At 43.0% G+C, this 17,383-nt stretch overlaps 2 protein-coding genes and 1 long non-coding RNA gene across 4 annotated transcripts in view; all 3 read right to left on the bottom strand.

Annotated features, from left to right (window-relative positions):
* The window catches only part of LOC113657015 (sialoadhesin-like), a 230,996-nt gene that overhangs the window by 11,327 nt on the left and 202,286 nt on the right, over nt 1-17,383 (bottom strand). The window lies entirely within an intron of this gene.
* On the bottom strand, nt 1,301-3,531 carry LOC113657040. The gene is made up of 3 exons (XR_007140432.1): nt 3,500-3,531; nt 1,664-1,710; nt 1,301-1,371 (listed from the first exon to the last, which is right to left on the bottom strand). It is a non-coding gene; the product is annotated as an uncharacterized LOC113657040 (long non-coding RNA).
* On the bottom strand, nt 4,048-16,727 carry aars2 (alanyl-tRNA synthetase 2, mitochondrial (putative)). Of its 2 annotated transcripts, XM_047812329.1 has the most exons (22): nt 16,423-16,727; nt 15,069-15,257; nt 14,807-14,952; nt 14,229-14,420; nt 13,962-14,106; nt 10,437-10,582; nt 9,915-10,023; nt 9,784-9,822; nt 9,547-9,667; nt 8,755-8,882; nt 8,325-8,463; nt 8,002-8,171; nt 7,723-7,836; nt 7,470-7,610; nt 6,994-7,131; nt 6,643-6,746; nt 6,229-6,337; nt 5,810-5,935; nt 5,585-5,695; nt 5,340-5,423; nt 5,062-5,175; nt 4,048-4,889 (listed from the first exon to the last, which is right to left on the bottom strand). In XM_047812329.1, the coding sequence occupies exons 1-22, from the start codon at nt 16,678-16,680 to the stop codon at nt 4,719-4,721; spliced, it is 2,994 nt and encodes a 997-aa protein (XP_047668285.1). In that variant the 5' UTR covers nt 16,681-16,727; the 3' UTR covers nt 4,048-4,718. The 2 variants fall into 2 exon arrangements, with proteins under 2 accessions (XP_047668285.1, XP_047668296.1); XM_047812340.1 differs by lacking the exon at nt 16,423-16,727 and having other exon boundaries at nt 14,807-14,948; nt 15,069-15,211.

The raw sequence follows: 17,383 nt of genomic DNA, 5'->3' as shown, positions 1-17,383 counted from the left end.
AAAGTAAAAATGTATTAAACATTAGTAAACTTAAGGTACATTATCAAATGCGCTAACAGTAGCCCCGCCCACAGCCCCGGACACAAGCGGTTCTTAAATCTAGACCAGCAACGTTTTGGTGCTACTTAAGAACCACTTTTCCTGGTTCGGAGCCGGTGCTTTGGCAGTCGAAACAGAAAGAACTGGTTCTAAATTAGGCTCTGGCTCCGAACCAGCACTCGAACTGCCTCGGAGGAAAAGGGGCATAAGTTATGGAAGATGTCCTGCCTTGTCCCTGTTCCAAAGAGGTCACAATCTAGTTACCTCAAGGACTACAGGCCTGAACTAAGATCTCTGTATCCATCTACAAAAAGGGCCAAAGCTGCCTCTACTTTCTGAGGAGGCCGAGGTCCTTCAACATCTGCAGGACGATGCTGAAGATGTTCTACGAGTCTGTTGTAGCCAGCACTGTCTTATATGCTGTTGCATGCTGGGGCAGCAGACTAAAACTCATCTATATCCACAGAACGACATAGGAAACCTTCCTACCCGTTTTAATCGGACATTATAATTCCTCTGTCCAACAACATCTCACTGTGATACAATACACCTTTACCTGTATAGTTATTTAAATCCTAGTTTTATTTAGATTTTTTGTATAGGTTATCTTAAGAATATAAAAATAGAGACTTATATAACCTTCTGGAGAATTGACGTTACTGTTCCAGTAATGAGGGGCACTGTGGCTTAGTGGTTAGCATGTTCACCTCACACCTCTGTCTTGTGTGTGCGGAGTTTGCATGTTCTCCCCGTGCCCCTGGGGTTTCCTCCGGTTTACTCCCCTGGTCCAAATACATGCATGGTAGGTTGATTGGCATCTCTGGAAAATTGTCCGTAGTGTGTGATTGCGTGAGTGAATGAGAGTGTGTGTGTGCCCTGCGACGGGTTGGCACTCCGTCCAGGGTGTATCCTGCCTTGATGCCCGATGACGCCTGAGATAGGCACAGGCTGCCCGTGACCCGAGGTAGTTCGGATAAGCGGTAGAAAATGAGTGAGTGAGTGTTCCAGTAATTGTAGGAAGACTTTAGGTACAATGGTCAGGTGTCCACATACAACATATTTATAGAATAGTGTGTGTTACCTGTTACATTCAGCTGAACTCCAGATGAAGCTGATATCCAGTCACTGCTCTGTGTTTTAAATCTAAAGTTATAAACTCCAGAGTCACTCACTCTCACATTCCTCACTGTCAGACTACAGTCAGACCCCCTGGTGTTTACAGACACATGTCCTGTATATTCTGGATCTTTTCTAAGGTCTTGTGGTTCTCCTTCAGAGCTCTGGACTCGAAACCACTGTCTCTCTGTGACTCCGGAGTGATCAGGTGTAAATCTACAGGGGATTTTTAATGTAGATCCAATAACAACACAGAGACTCTGAGAGGAGAGAGTTACACTGTGCTGAGCCGTAACTCCTGTAACACCACGCATAAAAAATTTAAAATCAGTCATGGTTTATTATATTTAAATCATTTTAAACAGTTTAAATAATTAATTTCTTGTCTGCACCTACTGTAAATTGTGTCCAAACACACAGACATGTGGAGAGCTTTTTCTGAACTGTTGCAGTAGAGACACAATAGCACAGTAAAACAATATAGAGCTGAAATATTTGAAAAGTTTACCTGTCAGTAACATGAGGATTGTTGTTACTGTAATATTTCTCAACATTCTGTAAAACACGGTAAAATCAGCCTTCAGACAGACGACACTCCAAGATCCACCATGTGTAGAATTTACACCAAAATTATACATGGGGAAGAAAATAATTTATTCACATCTTACACCTCTACATAACTATATGTACATAATCATCTCTTTCTCTCAGACTCAGGTTCTGGTGTAGATGTAGCACCAAGCATCATCTGACTGACACACACACACACACACACACACACACACAATAAAATAAACAAAAACACAAACACGTTCCCATTTTAGTTTGTGCTTCTCCTTTTTTTAATCTGTTATGACTATGTCTGTCTCTGTTCCTTAAGATAACCAGACAAGGATCCGGAGACTTTAGTGACAGGACAGCCATCTTCACTGCACCTTCATACTTCTCAGCACACAATCTACAAGATAAGACCACAAATCTGTCAAGTCTTATGACACTTTCAGAATTTTCTATTAACTACCAGCTCACACCAAATTAAAAAGTATACGTTTTTAGCTGATAAAATGAATTAAGTCATGTTTTCTTTTGTTGATGATCTAAAACTATTAGAAGAAATATTTACCAATAGCTAGAATTTTAGCTAATTATGCTACTGGAACGAATGCTAGTCTAACCTAGCATTAGTAAACAAGACAAGCTAAATGATAGCCAGTTACTGTTAGCAAACCTTACCTCAACATTCCTATTAGGAATATAAATAAGATGATTCATTTCCATTTTCAGTATATTCACACTTTTTACTGAGGTAACGTCAGGGGCTCGTCATCATATTTAAAATTCAAATGCAGTGGCTTATCCATCTTCAGACACCCAATGAGAGCTGGAGTGTTAACTATATGGTGTAGCACATATTGGGATTTTTTTATTTTTTTTTTGATAAAGTTAACTGGATGCTAAAGCGAGCCATTTGAGGGATGTGTACAGTGGAGGTTCTTTTTCAAGCCCTGAGTCTACAATAAGAAGCTTCCAGAAACCACATGGAGCCCTTTCTTCACAAAAACAAACTCACTCACTCATTTTCTACCGCTTTATCCGAACAAAAACAAACTAAAAAAAAATAAATATTACACATCAAACACTATACTTGCAACAGCTCCCAGATCCAGTTATCTACTCATCCATCCATCTAAAGAGAAGAGCAATTTCTAAATGAATGAGGCTTTTCCATCTATATCCCTCCATTTTTACAGCTCCAGTACTTACCTTTCTCTCCTGAAGCTGTAACAGTTTCTATCACCTGACAAATACTGCCTTGTAGCGACTTTTTACTCCAAGGTCCTTTAAACAGCTGTTAACGGTTTACATACGATTTCAGTTGTTGTTCTTTAAAAACCAGACATAGACTAAACAAGCAGGTTGAAATCACTTATGTTACTAAAAATAATAAACAACTAGGCCAGAGAGAGGGAAAGCTGGTGGTCAGGAACATACATGTCCTCATCCTAACTGATCTATAGAAGTGCATGTGTGTAAACAGTTCAAGGCAATAGATAACACTTTAGAAGACAGATACAGAAGGATTAATTAGGAAAATTAATTAGTGCAAAAATTCGTACAGCTGAATATAAGTGTGTGTTTCAGAGGTCAACCCAAAGTGTTAGCAATTCAACTTATTACTGTATATATATATTTTTTTATTTCCATAAATGCTGATGCTGTCACTAACTTTACTGTAGTAACGGTTTTAGTGGGCCGGTTGTTAGAAGTGGAATTTTAATTGCCGAACAGAGAGACACATCTCATTGTGGTTATACTAAATATAAGTACATTTAGTGAAACATACCGAAACTTATTATGTTTAGAGAAGTGAGGGTATTTCTGTTCACCAAAGTTGCACAGAGTGGTCACCTGAGTCACTGTAGCCTTTCTAGCAGCCTCTCTGTTGGCGTCTTTCATCACCCACAGTGGCGTGAGTGGAATTTCCAAGAAATAAGCATTTTTTTTAAATCCATGCCATGACAGTCACAGAGATTAAACTTTTTTCTTATGTCTGACTTCAGCACAAAACTGTTACCCTGTATGTGTATAATTCTATACATTATGCTGCTGCAACATGATTGGCTGATAATCGAGTGCAGGTGTTCCTGATGGATGCTATTTTCAGCTGTGTTCTATAGCAGAGCTGAAACACTTCTTACCTCAAAGTCTTCCTTTTTACATGACGATCTTTTAGGAGACACGTACAGTTGTTTTAATTCTTGGCTATTTATTGCACTGTGTTCCAGCATGGCACAGGAAATTATATAAATAACAAGACAATTGAACATAAAGATCTGGATGTACCTGATGTTCAAAAACCTGTAGAAAGGACATCCAAAAAGCAGTCACTCATTCTATTATCATGTCAAGTTTACTTGCTCTACTGTCTATTACATTTACAGAAACAAAATCCATGGAAGTTAGGAAAATAATTTAATCGATACCCATTAAGATGCTAACCCCAGTCAACCCCATGAGGATGGATAGTGCAGGCCTTTTAAAACAAAGGCGTAAGGTCAAGTAGTAAATGCTTTCTATGGAATATGTCAATACGGTTTTATACCACAGCACTGTCTCCATTCTGACTGGTCAGAAGGTATGGATTAAATTTCCTACAGAAGCAGCTTTCATTTGCACACATGATCATTTCTATGAAACCAGCTAGTTCCTGAAACTGGTAAAGTTCTAGCAGGTTTTTTCCCTCACTGCCCAACCTCCTAGAACTTTACCAGTTTCAGGAACTAGCTGGTTTCATAGGTAACCATAAATGTAACTATAAAATGATTTTTTTTTTAAATAAATGTTTAAATATTAAAAGAATAAAAAGTTGTAATTGTGGTCACATTGCTGTGGTTTAAGTGGACGTGCTGTTATGAGAAAAATAATCAGTATTAGGGTGTGAACACATCACCACACCCGGTCCCCGTATATAAACAGCAGAGTCCTCTCCAACTGGTCTTTTATTCTATACCAAACTACCACAAAACACAGTCCAAAACACAGTCACAAAATGTGTGTGTGTATTAATGTTTGCCGTTTGCAAACTCCTCCGCCCAAAGCAATGTGTCCTGGAGGCTGGAAGAGTCATTCGCAATGCCGACCCCCTTAGCAACAGTCGCTGAGCCACCCGCGTTCCCGCCCAAGCGGTGGCAAACAGCCAGAGCCCATTCACTTGCAGAGATGGCAGTCTGACCCTGTGCCCACACACACACACAATAACACACACAATATCTAACTGTTGGAAGGGTGTATTTTGTGTACAAGTTTACCTATGAGGTAACCCCTAGTTTTGTACTTTAACTGTAGAATTTAATATTGTGTGTGTGTGTGTGTGTGTGTGTGTGTGTGTGTGTGTGTGAGACCTACCTTAGGCACCTGACATGCACAAAGCACTCTCCCTGATGGCTGAAGGTAAGACAGGAGCATGACCAGAGTGTGTGGAGTTCGCTCGCTCAGCTGGTTTACAGTCTTCATCACCACCTGTGCAAGTTATTCGATAAAATCAAGAAAAACATGACGATCAGCAGAAATTAATCATCGTCCACATGTTCCAGTGCCTGCATGCTGATATAGCAGCTATCTGATGTAAAGTTGTAGTGTAAAGTGTAAAAGTGTAGTGATGTTCTGAACAGAAATGTTCTTACAGATAGTGAGTCAGTGTCCAGCATGTCCACCAGCACAGATTTATCAAAGTGTCTGTTCAACAGTTTCTGTGCATTCGCAGCAGCCTGGGAAATAACACACACACACACACCTTTCATTTATAATGCGTGTCTGTAATACAGTGAAAGAGACTGAGGTTGACAGAGAGAGACAGAGACAGACAGAGAAAGAGAGAGACAGTTGTGTGTGTGTCTGTACCAGGAGCTGTGTACAGGTACATGTATACCTCTTTGAGCTCCAGTTTGCGGATGGTGGTGTTGGTGTTCCTCTGTAAAGCCTTTAGTCGAGTATGGATCTGTCTTCTCTGCCAATGTGGGATAGGAGTGCTCTCTACAGCCTGATCACGCACACACACACACATTTTGACTATTTACAAATTTAAAACATTAGAATGATTGGTTGACAATTAGGAGGAGCGTCTCACAGACAAAAAGGGGTGGGGCTTACATACATCAATCAGGAGGCCAACCTCCTTTGAGAGCCTCAGCGCAGTTGGCAGTGAGTGGGTGGAGCCAGCTGAGATGCGAGCCGCAAGAGAGTCCACCTCCTCCAGCAGTGCTTGCCCTGCCTCCCGGGCCTAAATATATAAACAAACAAACATAAATAAATAAATAAATTAGACAAAAACATTTTTTCTGCCATAAAAAGAAAACGATTATTTTGGTGCGTTATTTGCAAGTGTATTCCTAGTGGTGCCTTCCACTACTACCCACAATGCACAAAGACTGCAAGTATTTGTTGTGCATCACTTTTGAAAAGTTAGTTATGTGCTAAGAATGTAAGCTAACTACTGTATTATTATAATTATAATTATTATTATTATATATTGCACTTAAGACAACAACTGTGGCCATTAGTTTTGTTCCTTACGTTTTTGGCATCATCTCCGGTCACAGCTATGATGCGGCTGATTCCCTTCACCATCTGTCGCTCGGACACGATCGCAAGGTCCTGGATTCCTCCGGTTCGCAGCAAATGACTGATAAATAACAACAACAACAAAAAATCAATCAAGTCAATCAAATACATATTACGTTAATAATACAAGTCCACTAGCTCAAAGAGTATAATAATAATGATAATAAGCCATATTTCAAATTTGGCTAATTATTCAAACAAACTTCTCAGCACTCCCAGAAGCACTTGCTTTTTAGCTCAAACAGCCAGTTTTCACTCTTCTCTATGTTCTACATTATTGTCCCTACAACTTCAAGACAATGACACACTTCTTTGTACTTATGTTAGTGAAGAATGAAGCAATTTTCTTTCCACTGTTAGTCTTACGTTCCACAGCAGAGTTCAACAGAGGTGCGTTTGTGTGCGTCGCTGCTGAGCAGCTGGGATATGGGGACCCCCACAGACACTACACGAACAGGATCAGGATACACCTAACACACACACACAGCAGTTTCAGAAAATCCACAAACTTGATCCAGTCAGGTCAGGTTTCATTAAAAAAAAAAAAACACCTCCAATCTACAAAGCTCCAGAAATTAGAAAACAATCATTATCTTTATCTTACGGAGGAAAACCCCTTGGACGGGACACTAGACCATCATGGGGCACGGGTATTAACCGTTAAATCAATTCTACAAGATTTGTGTGGTTTTGGATGAAGCCCAGAACTCAAATGACCTCATCAACGGTTCTCAGTCCTGCAATCTGATTGGCTTGAGCTAAAGGCACTTCCTGTGTGTGGACCACGTCGTTCTGCTGGATGATGGTCTGAATCATGTGCTCCACTTCCTGCAACTGTGATACACTCAGAGAGGCCTAAACACACACACACAGTTATCTCACACAAACTGCTTTGTATTATTATTATTATTACTTTTTTCTTCTATGTAAACAGTGCCATGTTCTGCTTTGCGTAAATATTTGCCCCATTCAACATTTCCACTGACTGAAGCATGATGGTTGTAGCACCATGTTAAAAATGGCCTTTCACTGCTTACTGTTGTCTCTGAATCCTCTAGGTAGTGTAGTGGTTGTGTTAGAGGGATGTGAGACTTTTTTGCAGGTTGTAACACTGCAAAAAGTTTGAATTGGTGATGGGGACGAATACTTATGCACGACTGTACACATTCTGTTCTCAGTTAGAAAACAGGAACCTTGGAGCTGAAGTCGAAGCGCAGTCGGTCTGCAGTGACGTGCGAACCTCTCTGTACGACCTCTGACCCCAGCAGCTCTCGCAGGACGAAGTTCAACACGTGAGTGGCCGTGTGCTTCACCATGCAGGCCAGACGCTGAGCCTACATAGCAGCGGCAGACACACACACACGCATTCAGTGGGGATGTGTATGCATATTTGGTGTATGTATGTATGTGTGTGTGTGTGTGTGTGTGTGTGTGTTTGAGCATCACCTCATCTACGTGTAGCTCTAACCGGTCTCCGATGCTCAGAGTTTCAGCTGCAGTGACCTTGTGCACAACATAGCCTCCAGCCACACGTACACACTCCACAGGGAACAACACATCCTGAACACACAGACAATTTCCTCACAGGTTGGATGCAAGTTTGTGTGCGCTCCATACTTCCATAAGTTTTGGCACCTCTATATGTTCCTGGTGATTTCTAGACAGGACAGATTTCTGCTACGCCTAAAAGTCATCAACAAACATAACTGCGGCTGTGAGTGATACCTGCAGCCCGTCTTTGGTGAAGTAGCCGGAATCGTGCGTCTGGCCGCCCTGCTCGGCGTAGAAGCAGGTTCGGTCGAGCAGCACAGAACATCGCTGACCCTCAGTGACCTGAGACACCAAACCCTGGTCACTGTACAGTGCCAACACTGAAGCTCTGCATGGAGGAAAGGCTGAAACACACACACACACACAGGGAAACAGAAAGAAGAGATCATTTATCTGATACATGCAGATTATTGGGGGAAAAAAAATTATTTTTGCTTTTCAGTGACCGGCGACAACATAAACAGAACAGATGACAAACTGAACTCCTGGCTAACTACCATATGTGCCGTCCTGCTGCAGGACGTAGCTGTATTTCGGAGAGTCGTCCGTGTGAGAAATCCCTCTGCGCTGCAGCTCCGAGAGACTCTGCAAGTCGGAATAGAGCCCTCGCTCTCCGGCGCCTCCTTCAGTCCGTCTCTGTAACCACATCACATCATGACTGCACTGAACATGATGTTTCCTAAACACACTGCTGAACTCTTGATTCTGATCGGATAGAAGATATACAAGGTTTATATACTTAGCTGATTTCACAGATGAATCTCTAATCTCTCATTATTGTTTCTATAGTAACAACTAAAACATGGACTCTGTACAACTGCTCTATATAAGAACAGAGATTGGATATGGATGATATGGTCGTTAGTTGCTGTGAGGAAACTTTTCCAGTGTCAGTTAAAGCCAGCATGAAATCCTGAAATGAAACACCTCATCACGTTCGGCTGCAAGCTGCTCTACTCCACGTTTGTCCACGGACATGCCGCGCTCCTCTAGCATGAGGTCAATGAGGTCGAGTGGGAAACCCAGGTTCCTGTGCAGGGACCAGGCCACAGCGGCTGGAGAAGAAAAACAAGGTGAGACCAGAAGAACCAGTTTTGTTTATTAATTAAAAAACTTATCCAAAGTAAAGAAGGCTGTCTAGTGGCTCGCATAAGTATTACCCCATAATAAGGTCCACCCCCTTGATACCATTACCCCTTTTCGTTTCTAAAGAACTGGTTCTAAATTAGGCTCCAAACCTGCACTCAAACTGCCTTGGTGGAAAAGGGGCACATGACACACAGTAAAGCATGATGGTGGTAGCACCATGTCAAACAATACTTCGCACCACCTCCTGAGGTCTCCACTTCCTCCAGACGGAGTCGGTGGTTGTTTCAAATTGTTACCATTTTAAAATAGTGGAGTTTATGATGCTCTGGAGGATGATTTTTTTTTCCTGAGATCTTTGTTTTTGTTTTTTTAAACAAGTCTCCTTCAGACTGTCTCAACAGCACATGGAGACGTCACTGATCACCGATCGATTCTTATATTTTAATTTAGGAAAAAAGTTTTCTGAAATATAGAAAGTCTAGGTTAAAGAAATGAAGGAGTGTCTGGACTAAAAATATGATTATTAGGATAAAACCTGCCCAGGAGCCAACTACCACAGAGAAGGAACCACATGGTCCACAGATCCAGACATGGCACTGGTTATTCTCTAGATTGTTTTGTTTTTTAAACCTGGAAACTCGACAGCGTTCCCGTCTTGTTCCATCTTATTCAGCGTCCTTTCGATGACTCTACGTCCGTGCTTGAGGGAGGAGAGAAATTGTGCCTCGTTGACGTTGATGATTTCCATGATCTGATGAGAGACGGGTGGGAAGAGACGGGAATAATTAGACACGGCTCTTTACACACATCTAGCCTGCTCTCAGTGCAGGTGAAAGATTAAATCTCTGGATATTCTCTCATGCTCACCCGGGCAGTTTCCGCTTGCAGTTCAGGATAAGCGCCGCCCTGTGAAGTTGGAGGAGATGAAGTTTTTCAGTTCTCGAATCTGACAGGATGGAAAGCTGTTAGTCTGACACTGCTGCATAATCAGGACTCACCAGGATGTGGGCTACGGTGGGCACCAGGCTCGCCAGCGCACCCTCGGGAGCATGCAACACTTCTGTGGAGAAGCGCAGAGCTCGGCGCAGGATGCGACGCAAAACCAGCCTTTGAACGTGCAACACAACACAGAAACACTTAAAAACATACAAATGCACACAAACGAGCAGGATTCAAATATTCACAGGGTTGTTTCTAAAGAACAGTAGTCAGTTTAGCTGTTTGTGTAAACTTGCTTATTATTGTGTCCAATGGACTATGTGTATATGTAACATGTTTACTCTCTCAGATTTTTAAAAATATTAAACTGATGGCAAGGCCTATGGAAAGATCCCATATCTCGAATACCAGCACTTTGTTACCTGATGTAACATGAGACATTCGAAGTGATTTATGATATGTATGATATGATTTACAATGATATACATGCGTGTTATTTATTAAATAAAGCAAAGTAAATAAAATTAGCACGAGGGTGTAATAAGTCAGTCACATCACATGTTCAAAGGCTGTTTTCTTACTCTGCCCCGGTCATCCCAGGATACACTCCATCTGCAATGCACACACACAGCGTGCGAATGTGATCAGCCACCACACGGTATGCCATGTCCACACGGCCTCTGTCGCCATCACCGGTCCGTCCTGAATAAGCACCGACTTTACTGCACTAAACACAAAGACACATGATTAAAAGATGTTAGGTTCTCTGACTGTGACAAACAAGATAAAGGACAGAGAGAGAGAGTGCTTTAACTCTCTTCATTTGAATATATTTCTCCTGGTTAAGTAGGTTCCTGTCTTTTGTATACTATCTGCTTAACTCACTTTGCTCTAGAGTAGTGCGATTTGAATTATGTTATACTCTATACCATTGTTGATATTATAGTGTTGGTCTTTGCTTAGTTGTTCTCTCAGCTGATTAATCAGAAGTTTCAGTCTCCGGGGGCACGGTGACTTAGTGGTTAGCACGTACGCCTCACACCTCCAGGGTCTGGGTTCGATTCCCGCCTCCACCTTGTGTGTGCGGAGTTTGCATGTTCTCTCCGTGCCTCGGGGTTTCCTCCGGGTACTCCGGTTTCCTCCCGCGGTCCAAAGAAATGCATGGTAGGTTGATTGTCTTCTCTGGAAAATTGTCCGTAGTGTGTGATTGTGTGAGTGAATGAGAGTGTGTGTGCCCTGTGATGGGTTGGCACTCCATCCAGGGTGTATCCTGCCTTGATGCCCGATGACGCCCTTAAGGGCAGTCTCCCTTAAGGTGTGAATTGTGGGCAGGGCTTACTCATTTAAACTGAAAGTTCTCTCATTGTAAGTATCTCTCGAACACTTTGTAACATAAGTGTCTAATACTTTTGAATATATTCTACAATTCCTTAAATCTCACTCTTGGTTGACTGCAGATATGTGCCTAAAACCCATCTCTGTACTCAATTCCTACGATCACAGACACTCTCATCTACAGAGCAGAGGTCAGAATCCCAGTAACCTCATCTACCCTCCTCTGTTGTGTAAGTCTCAAACAGTGGTGGTAGGTGGGCTCTGGAATTTCCGGTTTGCTGTAAAGAAAGCTGATTTTATCTCTGCTTTAACTTCCCATTACTCCTTTGATTTCCTTGTGCTAACAGAAACCTGGATATCACTACAAAACACTGCTACACCAGCTGCTTTATCCTCTGCCTATGCTTTCTCTCACTCACCACGAGAAACAGGCAGGGGTGGTGGTACAGGTTTATTGTTGTCAAAGAGAGGGTGCTTTACACCTCTCCTCTTGTCTCATTTAACTATCTCCTCTTTTGAATTCCATGCCATTCCAGTCACATCTCCAATCAACCTGGTTATCATTGTTGTCTACCGCCCTCCCGGTCCCCTAGGAGACTTCCTGGAAGAAATGAACACATTGCTTAGTGCTTTACCGATAGCTCCCCTCTGACAGTGCTTGGTGATTTCAACCTCCCCTCTGACAAGCTTCAATCTTCTTCACTCCTGACTCTTCTCGACTCATTCGCCCTGACACTCAACAGCTACACCCCCACACACAAAGGAGGCAATGTCCTGGACCTGGTTTTCACCCGTCCTTCTCCAGCTACAGATGTGACTGCTACCCCACTACACGTCTCAGATCATCACCTGGTATCCTTCACCATCACTCTACCTATCCTACCTAAAACTACCTCTCACCTTCTCGCTCTTACTCGCTGCAACCTTCACTCTGTCTCCCCTTCATCTGTAGCTTCTGGCACTCTTTCTTCTCTTCCTGATACTGAGTCTTTTTCCTCACTACCCTTGGACTCAGCCACAGATACTTTCCTCTCATCTCTTTCCTCAACTATGGACTTCCTCTGCCCTATGTTCACTAAACCCAAGAAAACTTCTTGTTCTGCTCCTTGGCTTTCAGATGTGCTGCGCAACAATCGAAGAGAGCTAAGATCATCAGAGAGAAAGTGGAAGAAATCACAACTTGATGCAGATCGTGATTTTTACAAAACACTTCTTGTCAAGTTCTCCTCAGATGTGACTTCTGCCAAGACTTCCTTCTACAAGGAAAAACTTTGTCACATGACCCTCGGAAATTCCACAACATCATCTCTTCTCCACTCAACCCCCCGGCTCCACCTTCTTCATCCTACCTGACTGCAGAAGACTTTGCTGCACTATGCTCCAGACCATCTCGCAAGACCTTCTGCCCTTCATTACCACTATCATCAATAGATCCATAGCATCTGGTCAGGTACCAACTACTTTCAAGAGAGCAAGGGTTATTCCCATCCTAAAGAAACCTGCTCTGGATCCATCAGACATCAGTAACTACAGACCGGTATCACTCTCGTTTCTTTCAAAAATTCTATAATCAACTGTCTGTATCTCTCACAGAACAACCTCCAAGATCCCAAACAGTCTGGCTTTAAGCAGCTAATTCCACAGAGAAAGCCCTTTTGGATGTCTCCGTGAAACTAAATGCTGCTAGATCAGCCAAACTGTCATCTGTCCTTATAGCAGCGTTTGATACAGTCAACCACAAGACTCTCTTGTCCACCCTCAAGAGTCTTGGGATATGTGGATCAGCTTGGGAATGGTTCGCTTCCTACCTGGAAGGACGCTCATATCAGGTAACATGGAGGGGAGTGACATATGCGCCACGCAGACTCTCCACTGGTGTCCCACAGGGCTCAGTACTTCTTTTCTCCCTGTATACTTACTCTCTTGGTGAAGTTATCTCCTCACATGGGTTCTCTTACCACTGCTATGCTGATGATACACAACTTATCTTCTCTTTCCCACCCTCAGATACCACAGCTTCTGATCAGATCTCAGCATGACTGGCAGAAATTTCATCATGGATGACTGCTCATCAGTTAAAGCTCAATCCTAGCAAAACTGAACTGCTGTTCATCCCAGGTGATTCATCCCCAGGTCACGACCTTGCTATATCCTTGCACGGTCTAACGATCTGATCTCCCCTTCAGCCACAGCTCGCAACCTTGGGGTAACCATGGACAACCATCCTTTTCCTCTCATGTTGCTAACGCTTATGTCGCTTTCTTCTCTACAACATTAGAAGGATTCGGCCATATTTGTCCACGCAGGCAGCTCAGGTACTTGTTAAGTCTCTTGTCATTTCAAGACTGGATTACTGCAACGCACTGCTGGCAGGTCTACATATGAATGCAATTCATCCTCTGCAAATGATCCAAAATGGAGCTACACGGCACCAAGGTGGTAGAATGAACTTCCACTAGAGGTCCTGACAGCTGAGTCACTGGCGGTTTTCAAACGGCGGTTGAAGACCTACTTATTCATGAAACACTTCATCTAGCACTTCTTTCCTTATTTTTGTATTTCATTAAAAAAAAACAACTTTGCAACTTTTTCATTGCAAATTTGAACAATGTTTTAAACTCATGGTATCTTAAGTATGTAACCTAGTGAACCAGCATTAATGTATCCAATGATAGAGATTTAAGCACTTATGTATCGCTCTGGATAAGGGCGTCTGCCAAATGCTGTAAATGTAAATGTAGAGAGAGAGAGAGAGAGAGAGAGAGAGAGACCTCATGGATGGCAGACAGTAGCGGTGTGAACAGGTCTGTGTCGTAGTTGGAGCGTTTCCCTTGCAGCACAGTCACGAGTCTCTCCAGTCCCATTCCAGTATCCACACTGCACTGGGGGAGAGGATGCAGGCTTCCATCACCCTCCCTACACAGACACAAACGCAGACATGCAAATCAATGTCTGTCTACCGGAGAGTTTGAGTGATAGTTAGAGTATATAGAGTTAGATTAACAATATACAGCATGTAGTATACGGCATGTTATTGCCTGTTGTACTGCATGAACACCAAATTCCAGATCTCCACCACGTCCGGACTATCTGCGTTGACGAGCGCACCAGCATTCCGATCGCCGACATGGTCGTAGTGGATCTCGGTGCACGGGCCACACGGCCCCGTCTCGCCCATCTCCCAGAAATTATCCTTCATTCCAAATGGGAGGATGTGATCCGGATGCACGCTGGGAGGGGAAAAAATCTACTATTACTATTAGCAAAAGAAAAAAGGGATATTAACACTTGCAGAAACACTGTTTATCTCCATGTCCCTACTGCTTCAATGGACAATATGACACGTTGCTGTAATCATAAAGACCGTCCTGTTGCTCATCTCAGGACTTTCAACACATTGAGTACGGTTGCTCTTTATTCTTCTACACTCGTATAAGCGAGTGAACATGTGTCATGGACCACATCCTAATCTTCTCTTTAATCAACAGTAAACGTCGGCACCTCTGCATACTCACTTCATCATATACCTGTACTCTATCACCCCACTGCTGTCAATTATAAATTACATAAACAGAAAACAGGAGGCGCTACAGTAATCAAGCTTTAGTTGACGTACCCGAGGCCAAGCCAGATCTGCCGTGTCTCTTTGTCCTCAGGCAGGCCGCTCGCCAAGTCACCGGAGAAATAGGACACGTAGAGACGCTCGGCAGGGATCCGATACACTTCTGTTAGCAGGTGCCAGGCCATCGTGCAAGCTTCTACCTAAACACGAGCTACAGTTACTCAACAGAATGCAGTGCAAAAAATATGCGATGCTATTGATTCATTTTTTTGTAACAGCAGCTCTGAAGTTAGTCCGAAGCCTTTCAGCAACACACCTTGAAGTAGTCACCAAATGACCAGTTGCCCAGCATCTCGAAGAAGGTGTGATGGTACACGTCTCTGCCCACGTCCTCCAGATCATTGTGTTTTCCACCAGCACGCACACACTTCTGACTGTTCACCACACGCCGGTACGAGGCCATCTCACTGCGTGGGTCAGCACAGCCCAGCAACAAGGGTTTAAACTGTAGAGAGAAAAAAGAACAGGACACAAATTAATCTTCCATAACCATGAAAAACCATCATCCTCATTTGTGTGTGTGTGTGGGGGGGGGGGGGGGGGGATAGGACGTGCGTGCAAAGAAAAGCCAGTAAACCCACCAGCATATTTTGTTTTCCTGGTAACCTGTTTTTATGGGAAAAACTCCCTTAGATGGTAAAGGAACCAGACTCAAAGGGGAACCTCATTCTCAAGTGGGTGACACTGGAGGGATTATAGACACTGGATGGTGTGATTATAGACACCGGAGAGGGTGAGATTATAGACACCGGAGAGGGTGAGATTATAGACACCGGAGAGGGTGAGATTATAGACACCGGAGGGGGTGAGATTATAGACACCGGAGGGGGTGAGATTATAGACACCGGAGGGGGTGAGATTATAGACACCGGAGAGGGTGAGATTATAGACACCGGAGGGGGTGAGATTATAGACACCGGAGGGGGTGAGATTATAGACACCGGAGGGGGTGAGATTATAGACACCGGAGAGGGTGAGATTATAGACACCGGAGAGGGTGAGATTATAGACACCGGAGGGGGTGAGATTATAGACACCGGAGGGGGTGAGATTATAGACACCGGAGGGGGTGAGATTATAGACACCGGAGGGGGTGAGATTATAGACACCGGAGGGGGTGAGATTATAGACACCGGAGGGGGTGAGATTATAGACACCGGAGGGGGTGAGATTATAGACACCGGAGAGGGTGAGATTATAGACACCGGAGGGGGTGAGATTATAGACACCGGAGGGGGTGAGATTATAGACACCGGAGGGGGTGAGATTATAGACACCGGAGGGGGTGAGATTATAGACACCGGAGGGGGTGAGATTATAGACACCGGAGGGGGTGAGATTATAGACACCGGAGGGGGTGAGATTATAGACACCGGAGGGGGTGAGATTATAGACACCGGAGGGGGTGAGATTATAGACACCGGAGGGGGTGATTATAAATATATAGTCTGATAAATGTTGTATTGATGAGGATGTTGTTGTCACATGTCTCCTCTAAAACACTTCAGCCCCCCCCCCCCCTCTCTCTCTCTATCTATCTACAGAAGCAGATGAACTCTAACAGGATGTTAGAAGAGAATTTATACATAAAACACTGCTGTGTTTCTGACCTGATTCATCCCCGCGTTGACGAACAGCAGACTCGGGTCTCCTCTGGGTCGAACCGGTGAGGACGGAACAACCCGGTGTCCATATTCCTGCTGGAAAAAATCCACGAATGTTCGTCGCACGCGTTCGGATGTAAAGTCTTCGTGAACCGGCGCGTGTGACCGCGACGAGAAACTCCTTACACACGAACACAGAGTCTTTAAACGCATCAAGTTTAACCGTAAAACGCCAACGCGCGCCGCCATCTTGCTTGTTGACATGAAGCCGTCCAGATAAATCCCGCCTCCTCTCTGTGATTGGCTACTATAGAATACTGTAAACTCAGCTTTTCCAAATCCAGAGAATTAACCAATCCTAGAACGCAAAGCGGGATTAAAAGTGTCCGAGTAAATTTACTGGGTTTCCGCGCAGATTAACTTCCGGTTAGACGTTTTAAAATAAAAGTACGAATAAATTATATATAAAACATTATAAACTCTGATCATTATACGAATCGTTATTAACATGAATATATAAAATTAAAATAAATCTATGAGAATGTTTACAAACAGAACAGGAAGTGCACAGTGCATGATGGTGTGAACTGAAGGTCATGAGAAAAAAATTCTAGGATTTAAAGAGACAATGTGGAGATAAACCTGCGTAAAAATGTGATATAAACGACTCCTTAGAAAATACTTTATATCACCCTGTGCATGAACTGTTATTATAATAATATCGGGAAAATGTAACTAAATATAATAATACAGAAAAAAAATAATGATAATACAAATATAGTTCATTATAATATCAATAATTATATAATTATAATCATAATATAATTATAAAAAATTATAATATGATAATAAATGATGTGTGAAGTGATGTACAAGTGCTGTATTCATTACTTAATTAAACAATACCTTCGGATCAATCACAATAAAGGCTACAGAACTGTGTTTATAATCAAAGCAACACCTTTCA

Source organism: Tachysurus fulvidraco, chromosome 1 (genome assembly GCF_022655615.1).
Source record: "Tachysurus fulvidraco isolate hzauxx_2018 chromosome 1, HZAU_PFXX_2.0, whole genome shotgun sequence".
Classification (NCBI taxonomy): domain Eukaryota; kingdom Metazoa; phylum Chordata; class Actinopteri; order Siluriformes; family Bagridae; genus Tachysurus; species Tachysurus fulvidraco.
The sequence above is the reverse complement of the archived record's forward strand: the minus strand, read 5'-3'. Positions and strand labels throughout refer to the sequence as shown.

Bases quoted from the DNA above. Each gene is read 5' to 3' on its own strand.
- aars2 (XM_047812329.1), bottom strand. From the start codon at position 16,680: ATGTCAACAAGCAAGATGGCGGCGCGCGTTGGCGTTTTACGGTTAAAC. The intron at 8,172-8,324 runs GTAGTTAGCCAG...TGTGTGTTTCAG, and splicing joins GCAGCAGGACGGCACATATG to CCTTTCCTCCATGCAGAGCT. The intron at 5,424-5,584 runs GTATACATGTAC...GTTATTTCCCAG, and splicing joins GCAAACTGGAGCTCAAAGAG to GCTGCTGCGAATGCACAGAA.